The following is an 11531-nucleotide window of genomic DNA, read 5'->3' on the forward strand; positions in this document are numbered from 1 at the left end:
TTTTTACAATATCAACACTTTTTGTCTCTTTACTTTGATGCTACCAAAACGGAAGCTTGCCTATCTACCTTGCTATCCAAACCAAACTTATTGTCGAGTTTGTCTCTACTTAACAAATGACCCTTCAAATCTTCGAACGAGAATTTGTCTCTGCCATAAATCAGGGTCTCCCTGAAAGACTTGTATGAATGGGGTAAAGAGCACAATAATAGCGTAGCCTGATTTTCATCATCAACATGAACCTCCGCATTCTTTAAATTATTTAAAAGATTAATGAATTGACTGATGTGATCTCTAAGAAGCTCACCTTCGTTCATGCGAAACATAAATAGACGTTGTTTCAACACTAAATGGTTAGCCAGAGACTTAGTCGCATAAAGAGTTTCTAACCTTTTCCACAATGCGGATGAGGTCTTCCCCATCAATACCTCCTGCAATACCGTATTCGCGAGGCACAACTGGATTTCAGACAAGGCCTTTTCATCAAGCTCTTCTCATTCTGTTTGATTTAGATTCTCAGGCTTTTTCTCAGTAACAACCTTTTTCAAGCCGGTTTGAACTAGAATTGCCATCTTCCGAACTTGCCACAGATTGAAATTTGTCTCACCATCGAACTTCTCAATTTTAAACCTTGTTGCTGTCATCTCTGAATGGGTTGATCTATGAAAATTAAACTAGCTGTGATACCACTTGTTGGGGATCGACCCGATTAAGCAACAAGTAAAAAAATAGTGGAATAAATTGAGAAATTGAACTCACAAATTTAACGTGGAAAAATCCCTCCAAAGAGGATAAAAATCACGGTTAAAGATAATTTTACTATAATTGCAAAAGAACGAAGAGTACAAGAGATGGAGTTAAAAACTAAACCCCGAAAACCTGAAAACAAAGAACCCTCAAAATGTAAACACAAAATTCTCTAAATGTGTTATGAGTTCTAATCTCAAATGGGTGTATTTTCTAATGTTGTAAAGGAGCATATTTATAAACTAAATTCATAGGTCAAATAATAATAAAATAATCTAGACTAATTAGAGTTTGATTGAAACAAATAAACAGAGTCTAACCGAAAGATTATTTCTCAAATTTGACTGAAATAGGAGTCATAATCAACATATAATATTATTAATTAGTCCAAATAGTTAATATCGTTAACTTTTCCATTAAAATATTACATGGTTATATATAATTTGAATACCTTAAATGTATGGGCCGTGTGTTTAAAAGAAACTTTGGTTTTATTTATGTTCGTTTTAATCCTTGCATCATTAAAGCTTTTGCCGTCAGGGTGGTCTTGTCATGATTAAAATAGTTGGCCTTCGACAATGTAATTGTTGAGTTGGATTGTTTACTTGTTATTTTTGCTTTGTCTCACCTTTTATTTGATATTTATATGCAAACCACATGAAATGAGATGACTTTTAATGAGAATGCTTTGTCTGTGCCAGATGTCAGTATGGTTAGAAATTGCAGATGATAGGTTCGGGCACATGAGGTGAACCTACTTGATCGGGTTTAGTTATCCGTATCCTCTATCTTCTTGCTGTTTGGATTTTGTTTTTTTTTTTTTTCACACCAAAGGGTTACTTTTCTTTCCCCCAAAAAATAATAATTAATAACCAAGCTCTATTCACACACTCAAACTTATAATTCATCACATATTTTGTACTTTTCTCAAACTCCTTAAAATAAAATTAAAAACAAAAGAGAGTAAATATACATAGCAAATCTTTAAACCATATGTAGTGTATAAAGAAATGAAAGCTATTGAAGATGATTATAATGAGACGAAGGAGTTTTAAATGATTTGAGGCTGCAAATATGAGAAGATACTAATATATCATATATATGATCAATGGGTGTAAGAGTATCTGGTTACGGAGGAACGGAGGTCAATCTCCTGGGTCCAACCGCTCCGGTCTTGAACATGCAGGTGCCAGTAGGTCTGAGCTATCGCATCAGGGTCCATTGTCATCACGGTTTGGTCCCCTCCGACTCCGCTTTGCCATAGCTCCCCAGCCAACCCTTGCTGAGCCCCCCTGCATTTCCATTTCAACTTTATTGTTCATCATTCATCATTTTCTTACCGGCAATTCCATCGTCACCTCTTATATTTACTGCACACTACTTGTCATTTCAACATTTTAAAACATATATGATATCTCCTATTAATATGAAATATAAGTTTCAAAGTTCGTATCTCATTGTTACGTAAACGTTTTATGTTCAAGTCTAGAAATATGAATTTGAAAATATAGATTTAAATTTCATTTGGTATCTAAATTGTAAGAATGAAATGCATATATTATAAATAAATTAATTGAGTTTTAATATAATAAATATTTAAAAAGTATAACTTCATAAATCGTTTAAAATTTCAAATTGGCAGCTAAATAGGAAAATAGAAGTTATCAAACACTATAATTTAAGGAAATAAAATGTTGAAGTAACAATGAATTTACCTGGGAGGACCAATGACTCCATCAATGATAATATGGGCAACATGGACACCAACAGACTGGAACTCTCTTGACAGGCATTGGGATAAAGCTCTCAGGGCGAACTTTCCACAGCCTGTTTCATTGATTTACAATAAACTGTCATATACACTCATTTTCCATTTTAAGTTTTGGTAAGTTTGTAATATGTTTTAAAGGGTGAACATTACATAGTTCAGAGAAACCAGGGATGCCACTAAGTGAAGCTGAGCGACCAGTAAAAAGAATGGTTCCTCTTCTCCTTTCCACCATCCCAGGAAGCACCTTACATTGATTCGGTCCAACATTATAAAAATTTCAGAAGGTGATTGGTTATTTATATGGTTGGATAGAAAGAAAGGGGTGGGGTTACCTGTTGAGCGCAAAGGAACGCACCAAGGGAGGAAACAGCAAGAGATTTCTCAAAGGAATCAATTTTAATGTCGGAGAAGGTAGTGGGGTGCGAAGAAACCGGCTGGTAATATGCATTGTACACCAAAACTTCGACAAATCCTAAGGAAAGAACCCCTTCAAACGCTTCCCTAACGCTTCTATAATCCGAGCAGTCTATTCTGATTGCAAACACTTGCGCTTTCTCTTCCCTTGCTATCTCATCTGCAAATCTTGACAACCTTCCTGAACAACACACACACACACACACACATAATCCGGTATTGATTAATTGTGTAAAAAGAGAAAAAAGAGCGAGAGAAAGAGGGTACCTAAGTCCCGGGCGAGGATGGCGACTGTGTATCCTTCATGAGCAAACTTTCGGGCAATAGATAGTCCAAGTTGAGGGCCGACGCCCACAATGGCAGCAACGCCTTTGGCGGTGTTGGAGCTTGTAATTCTGCGCATCTTTAGTAAACCTTGAGTTTTCCAAAGAGAAGTTGGTTCAAAAGTAGAATTAATGGGATGGCAAATCATGGGGACTAAGGTTTAAAAGCAACACTTTCAGTTGTCTAAGTCATTGCCTCCTTATCTAGAGGCAAATTGCCTTAAACCTCTCTGACAATAGAGTCTTGAATCCTTTTTATATAACCCCAGACAGTTTTTTATTTCCTTGCATGCGTTGCCCAATCAATCATCATAGATATGGAATGATGAATCTCTGATTTTCCAGTGGTAAATTGACAAGTCTGCCTGAAAAGTTCGGTTGATTGGTAAAATGTCATTTTTCCAGGCTTTTTCGACCATGTTCCTTTTGTTCTATTAACATCAATGGCCATTGCGCTTTGCGGTGAAGAGTTTTGGTTAGCCAAGTTAAAACTTTGCCTGATCTTAGTAGTAACAGACTGACGGCTTAATAGCAAATGGCTATATATAGTATGTATATTCCTTTTCATAGGTAAATTTCCATGTTCAATTGAAACCTTTTAGCTTTTGCCCTTTTTACCTAGGTCTGACAAGTGTTTAATTTTAGGAGTTGGTATGAAGGTTGAATTTTTTTTATTTATAATTGGTCAGGATTGAATTAAGTTTGCATGCCTCGCAACATAATAATTTTGTTGTCATTAAATTAAGTTGTTGATTTTTCTTTTTTTTGGTGAATAACAATAATAGGATAAAACCTGAACGACTAACGTGACTCGAACACAAGTCACATGGTGAACACCCTTGACCATAGGTCATCATGTGTCATCATCCTTTTAATGGTTACCGTGTGAGTATAATCTTGTTTGGGTTTGGGTGGTATTCAGGTAAAGCCCTCTCGACACCAAAATTCAAATTTAGTTCAAATGTCTGGAAAAGAAGTTCACTTCCACTTCTTCTAATCATTTGTCGGTAACTTATTTTTAATAATATTTAAATTTGAGAAAGCATAACTATTTTAAATTTTGATTTTTTTCTACTCAATTTAATCTAAGTATTAGTATTTGAATCCAAATTAAATGATATTATCCCTTAAATATTAGAATCTACTAAATATCTTTAGTAATGGTCAGTTCTTCGTTGCTTGTGAAAAGTGCTTTTGAGAAGTGTTGTGAAAAAGTGCTGTAGAAAATTGCTTTTGAAAAATTTGAGTGTTTGGTATTGCTGTCAAAAAGTCCTTTTGAAGAATAAAATGTCCATTTTAGACATGATATTATAAAGTAACAAATATGTATTTAAATAATGTTCAAATTAGTTAATATTATGATATTTTAGTAAAAATATAAAAATAATTTATTATAACTTATTGTTAATATTTTAATATATAATATTAATTTTAAATATTTCTAAGTAATTCATATTAATTATTTATTAAATTTAATTAGAATATATAAACTATATTTAAATATAATAATTAAATATTTGTAATTAGATATTGACACAATTGTATTATTATAAAATTATTTTTATTTTTAATTAATGCTTTTTAACACATTTGTATTATTTTATTTTAAAATATATTTGAATATATAACTCATATTAGATATTAACATAACATAGAAAACATAAACCTAACAAATTAAAATATTACATATATTTAGATTAAAGTTTTAAAAAGGGATAATATTTATATACCAAATATAAATACTAAAAATTTTACAATAGCATTTACAATTTGAATATAATGTGCACTTGAGTTGTAAATCTAGAAAGTGTCTGTGAACAGAAAGTGTTTGTCAATGGACTTACTTGCCTGAAAAGCTAAACTTGAAGAACCCAAGGAAAAATGAAAGTATACTACGCACAAACAACAGATTCAGTGCAAAATTTCCATTGGCGGCCAATTGTGAATGTCAAAATATTTTATTCATATGCATGGCTTAATTCTCAAACTTATTGAGCTCAAAAACAATACTTTGAATCAACAAGAAAATGGCAGCTCTGAATCAATGGCAACTCTCATCAAACCATGTATGTCATGCCCACTTGCAAGATATTCATGTGAGGTACACTCATATTTGCTGCACCAACTCGACAGTTTCTCTGCAGGAACGCATAGAAGTAGTTTATGACAAGTTTCTTGAGAAAAAGGATGTTCTTTTTCGCCCTCACATCTCCATGTGCCAAGAAATAAGTAAATCCTGAATCTATTGCTTGTCGCAGTGCTGATAGCTCATATTCCAAACCTAGGTCTTCATCCGATGACATGACACTAGACGGTAATGATGCCGGTGCTTTTTTTAATATACAACTTATTGCTTCTTCTGATCTTCTCTCACGCATCAATGGGATTTTAAGCTCCTTGTTACCAGGAACATCCCTGTTTCTGTGATCCTTTGAGCTCACAAAAACACTATCGATATCCATCTCGTGCAACCTGCTTTCTAATGCTAGATCTTGAGCTTCTTTCAGCAAGAAATTTTCTAGGATTTGAACAAGTTGTTCAAATGCATGGTGATCCTCCTTTCAGACATCTTTGTAACCATATCGAGCAATACACTTGAAAATATGGTAGTCTTTCGGGCCAACTCTACGGAAAAGAAACCTCTCTTCCTGGGGTACCACAGGAACAGGTACATATTTGATGCATACAAAAATGATAGTAAAATGGATGGCAGGTAAGCTAAGTAGAAACTGCCCAAAAATTGAAGGAATGCCATGGACAAGCTCGTTGTATAATAAATCGATCCCCGGAACTCTCACTGTCCCAAGCTTAGAGCCAAGTTCAATCATGAAATCCATGGATATTTTCTCTCTGACCTCACTTTGGTACTTCAACACACTGCCATAGTGCTAAATGTACATGACAGTGAGAAAGAAAGTAGCAAAAACAAGTGGAAGCCAACCTCCCTTCATGACCTTCGATAGAACAGCAGAGAAGTAGATCAGCTTTATTGACCCGATTAAGAGTGGAAAACACAAAGCCATAAGCAAATTGGTCTGCCATATCAGAAGCATTACAAGTGTCACCAAGGCAGTTGTGACCAACATAACAACAACTTCAGCTATGCTTGAAAAAACAATTAAACGAGCATTAGAATGAAGCATATGCTAGCAAAAGTAGCACTAGAATACTTTGAATAAACGAAAGGAAAACTGTGGTGAGAAAAGTTGCTAACCATAAGCATTGGCGATATCTGCTGAAAATGGAAACAAAGAAACCAAGGAACTTTTTAACGTTTGCAAAACAAGTTCGTAATCTGATGGGTTGCTTACATGAAGCATATGCCATAGACCAGCCCCCATTACCATAACATCAGGGTATTTCTTTTTAATCTTGAAATCCGTCAACAAATGGGTTAAATTCAATACATAAGGTGCCCAAACGAAATCCAATTTCATACCGATTTCATCAACTGAAATGTTGTAATTACTGTGCCTCTTAAACAAAGCAGTTTTAACAGAATCCATGCGTTGGGGTTCGAAACCCAAAAGCAAATTCAATAGAGAGAGGGTGAACAATCAAGCTTGCGAATCACATGCGATCAACACCTAGGAGCCATTTACCAAATGGGAAGCATCGGGTTCCTTGCTAAAATGAAGTAAAATCAAATGAAAATACATTCTTCTTATCCTTAATCATAAGTTTAAGGAACCTATAATGTTTAAACATTATAATAAGCAAACAAAACAGAGAACATAATATTTACCTTAATCAAAGATCTTTCATAAGAATCAAATGATAATATAGCTTTTTGACCCCTTTCAGTTGACAGTATTCCCTATAGAAGAATGTAAAATTTCCGTAAAATTTCTGCTAAACCCTAAACAATCAAAAAACAACTAAAAATAAAGCATAATGAATAATTAAAGAGAAGAAGAAGAAAAGAAACTCACCGGCGGAAGAGGAACAAAGAACCAGAGGAAAATAAACAAAGGCAAAGAACTTGATATCTCAGGCAAAGAACCAAAGGAAAGAACGTTTTTTGGGGGACAAAAATGGAAATTATCAGCCAAAAGCACTTTTGGCTGAAGAGAAGTTAAAATTTTTAACTTCTCCATCTGCGAAAAAGGACATTTTAGATAGTGAAAATTATTCTAAAATGCAGGTCATTCTTCATTGCTTTTAAGAGAAAAGGACTTTTTATTGCAAAAGTCCATCTAAAAAGCAAAGGAGAACGGGCCTAAGTCAAATTTATTTTACAAATTTTAACATTTTGTGAAAACTCTAATAATTTAAAGTTATTTGTCTTTCAAATTTATTTATCATTTATTTTATTAGATTTTAAAAATTAAATCTAATTTTTAGGTTAGTTTTTTTTAGACTATTGTGGCTAAATTTTTTAAAAAATGCCGATTTTAAAAAACATTTGGGGTTTTGGGTCGATGATTTCTGGGATATTTAGTAAAATGGATTAATTTTGAAGATGCGTCCTACAAGGCACACTTTCTTATTTTTAATCACATTAGCTCTTTTGGTTCGATGGTTAAATATTAGTGGTTTTATTTTAAGTCCCGAGTTCGATTTTTCTTTTATTCACATTTGTATTTTTATTTCATGTTGTTTGAAGCTTTAATTTTATTTTTAATTACTATTTTAACATATGAACTCTTTTAGTTAGACAGTTAAATAATAATGATTTTATCCTTGAGTTGATCTAGATCCAATTCCCCTTCCAAGCACATTTATATATATATTTTCATGTTGTTTCAAGTTTTTTAATTAATAAATATATTGTTTTCAAGTTTTATTTTATTTTTAATTCATCTTTTAATTAATAACTCTTTTATTTATAAAATCAAATAATTATTATCAAATATCATTATTTTTAGTAAATATAATTTTTATGTGTAATTTTATTTTCAATCCATATCATTAGTGTAGTAAATTTTAGTATTATATATTTTTGTATGTGTATTTGAAATAATTATTTGAAATATTTTACATATAAAAATAATAATGATATTTGAAATAATTATTTGATTTTATAATACTAGAATCACCATACTCACAATATAGGTGGAGAAAATAAATATTTTACATATAAATATTATATATAAAGAAATATATATAAAAAATTAATTGATGTTTTTAAAATAAAATATATTTAACATAGTGATAAATATCAAATTTGTCAAAATATATTTTATTATATAATTGGCAATAATTATTTGATTTTATAAATAAAAGCAATGGTTAATTAAAAGATGAATTAAAAATAAAAAAAGCTTAAAACATAAAATGAAAAATACAAATGTGCTTAGAAAAGGAATCGAACTTGGGACTCAAGGATAAAATTATTATTAATTAACCATTTAATCGAAGAGTTAAAATGTTAAAATAGTAATTAAAATAAAAGTAAAGCTTCAAACAAATGAAATAAAAATACAAATGTGAGTAGAGAGAATCGAACCCAAAATTCAAATTTAAAATCACTAACATTTAACCATCTAACCAAATAAATTGATGTGTTAAAATTAGTAATAAGGATTATACGTGTTAATATTTAGCTATCATTTTACAGGATGTGAATTGAGACATTCGATTTTATTAAGCGCAAAAGGTAAAGTAGATACAAATAACAATTTTAAATAGCCTAATTTATCATCTAAATAAGTAATCCAGGATATTCAAAAGAAAATTATAAGAATATTTTTTTCAATTTTTTTGAATTAACTTTATCATACATCCCTAAATTATAGTTAAATTCTAAATTAATCCCTAATTTTTAAAATATTCTAATTGAGTCTCTAAACTATTAGTATTGCTCCAATCAAGTCCTATGGTTAACCATTCCTTTAAGTTTTCTATAAAATGTGGAGTAGTGGCACTTGTTACTATTAAAATGTCGAATTGAATCGAGTCAAAAAATTTCAGGTTAGTCAAGTTGACGAATCCTATTTTAGCAACCGAACTCAATTTGAAATTTTTTTGAATGGAATGGAATGAAATCGAGCCAAAAAATTTCAAGTTGAGTTAACAAATCATATTATTTATACTCAATGTTATATTTATATGGACCGATTTTTTAACTAGTTGATGAAGTGCAAGATTATTTAACTACATAAATAATATAATAGTTTTACCTTTTAACTTAATGGGTAAATATTTATCAAAATGATGTAATTTTACCTTTTAACTTCATTGTTTTGAATTTTAATTTTAGAAAAAGTAAACATTTATCAAAACAACGTAATTTTGCCTTTTTCATTTAGATTTTTAGGTAACTCGAATTGTGTGATTCGTATTTGAGTTAAACCAAAAATTTTAATTTTTTATTTGAGTTGATCCGAATAACTCAAATAACTCGAATTATTTAATTCAAAATTTTCAAATCAAATTGGATTTTGTTCACCTATAGTTGTTGGTGCATGTCTCCTTGCCTTCACACTAGGATAGACCATATACTTTGATTTTTACAATTTATATCCATAATCACGCTGACATTTATTTATTGTATCTGTTCTAGAAAAATAAAAATCTGCGATATATAGAAATTTAAAGATCTGGATAAACATTGCAGCAAAACTAACTATATGATTTTACATTAGTAAGCAAAATGTTGAGATGATATGACCGGTAAGACATTGCATGTGCTCCTGATTCCTGGCCCGTAAATTCTTGCCCACTGCACTGCTCTTTCTCAAGAATTAGCATTTATATATAGCATCATAAGTTGGTTTTATGCTTTGCCTCATCCTTTTAGAATTGAGAATCACTACACCAAAACAGGTCTTTAGCGGCATATTTTGTGGCGCTTGGACGAAGAGCGCTGCCAAAAACCGAGCATTAGCGGCGCAAAGAACTAAACGCCGTAAAAGAACATCATTAGCGGCGTTTACCACAATGCGCCGCAAAATCTCTCAACCAAAACGCTGTGTTTTCGTCTTGATGTATCCTAAAAGTAGTGGCGTTTACGCAAAACGCCGTTAAAGGACAGTAATAGCGGCGCTTTTTGGCAACGCCGCAAAATAGCTTAACCAAAACGCAGAGTTTGGTCTTGAGGTATCTTAGAATTAGTGGCGTTTATGGGAAAACGCCGTTAAAGGACAGTAATAGTGGCGCTATACTGAAGCACCGCAAACTCTCTGAACCGAAACACATCGTTTTGGTCTTGATGTATACTAGAACTAGTGGCGCATGCGGTAAAACGCCGCTAAAGAATAGTATTAGCTGCGATTCCTGGCTAGCGCCACAAAATATCTTAACCAAAACACTGTTTTGATCTTAATGTATATAAAATTAGTGGCGCTTACGGTAAACCGCCGCTAAAGAATATTTAATAGCGGCACTTTGTGACAAGCGCCGCAAAATATCTTAACCAAAACGCATAATTTTGACCTCGATGTATAGTAAAATTAGTGGCGCTTAGGGAAACGCCGTTAAAGCATAGTATTAGCGGCGTATGGATAAAAGCGCCACCAAATATCTTAACCAAAACGCATAACTTTGGCCCGATGTATAGTAGAATTAGTGGCGCTTAGGGAAACGCCGTTAAAGCATAGTATTAGCGGCGCTTGGGTAAAAGCGCCACCAAATATCTGAACCAAAATGCATCGTTTTGGTCTTGATGTATACTTGATTTAGTGGCGATTACGGTAAAACGCCGCTAAAGCATAGTATTAGCGGCGATTTTTTGTAGCGCCGCGACATACCATAAACAAAACGCAACGTTTTGGTCTTGATTTATACTAAAATTAGTGGCGCTTTGTTGAAAGCGCCGCAAAATATCTTAACAGATTTTTGGGTTTTAACCATGCATGCATTATATAATGTAGGTTACTATATATTGAGTTTATCATATTTGGTTTAGGTATAGGGTATTAGGGTTCATTATATAATGTTTAGTATTTTTGGATTACAGTGTAAAGTTTAAAGTTTAGAGTTTACGATGTAGGTTTAGGGTTAGGGTATTAGGGCATTTAGGGTTAGGGTATTAGGGTGTTTTAGGTTTAAGGTTTAGGAGTTTAGGGTTTAAGGTTTAAGGTTTAAGGTTTGGGGTTTAGGCTACTTTAGTCATGTTAATAGGTTAATTATTGTTTCGGATTTTGGGGTCTGGTTGTTGGTTTTAGGCCAGGTTTAGGGTTTAACGATTTAGCAGCTTAGGATTTTAGGGTTTAGAGGTTTAGGGTTTAGGGTTAAATCCCAAAAGCGTGCATGAACAACGATTTAATGTTCAATTGTATACATGAACTTTAATTTGATCTAAATATTGTAAAATATTTACACAATTATTGATA

At 32.3% G+C, this 11531-nt stretch overlaps 1 protein-coding gene and 1 pseudogene across 1 annotated transcript; both read right to left on the reverse strand.

Moving 5' to 3' along the window:
- Positions 1–1659: 1659 nt before the first annotated feature.
- On the reverse strand, positions 1660–3466 carry LOC105774893 (uncharacterized). The gene is made up of 5 exons (XM_012597464.2): positions 3200–3466; positions 2851–3113; positions 2669–2762; positions 2463–2574; positions 1660–2039 (listed from the first exon to the last, which is right to left on the reverse strand). The coding sequence occupies exons 1-5, from the start codon at positions 3402–3404 to the stop codon at positions 1853–1855; spliced, it is 861 nt and encodes a 286-aa protein (XP_012452918.1). The 5' UTR covers positions 3405–3466; the 3' UTR covers positions 1660–1852.
- Positions 3467–5135: 1669 nt separating this feature from the next.
- Positions 5136–7334, reverse strand: LOC105778182 (putative potassium transporter 12; annotated as a pseudogene).
- Between the last annotated feature and the right edge of the window lie 4197 nt (positions 7335–11531).

This window comes from Gossypium raimondii, chromosome 10 (genome assembly GCF_025698545.1).
Source record: "Gossypium raimondii isolate GPD5lz chromosome 10, ASM2569854v1, whole genome shotgun sequence".
NCBI classification, from domain to species: Eukaryota; Viridiplantae; Streptophyta; class Magnoliopsida; order Malvales; family Malvaceae; genus Gossypium; species Gossypium raimondii.

Excerpts from the sequence above, each read along its gene's own strand:
- LOC105774893 (XM_012597464.2), bottom strand. The coding sequence starts at position 3,404 with ATGATTTGCCATCCCATTAATTCTACTTTTGAACCAACTTCTCTTTGG. Across the intron at positions 3,114-3,199 it reads CATCCTCGCCCGGGACTTAG|GAAGGTTGTCAAGATTTGCA; the intron begins GTACCCTCTTTC and ends TGTGTTGTTCAG. Across the intron at positions 2,040-2,462 it reads GGAGTCATTGGTCCTCCCAG|GGGGGCTCAGCAAGGGTTGG; the intron begins GTAAATTCATTG and ends ATGGAAATGCAG.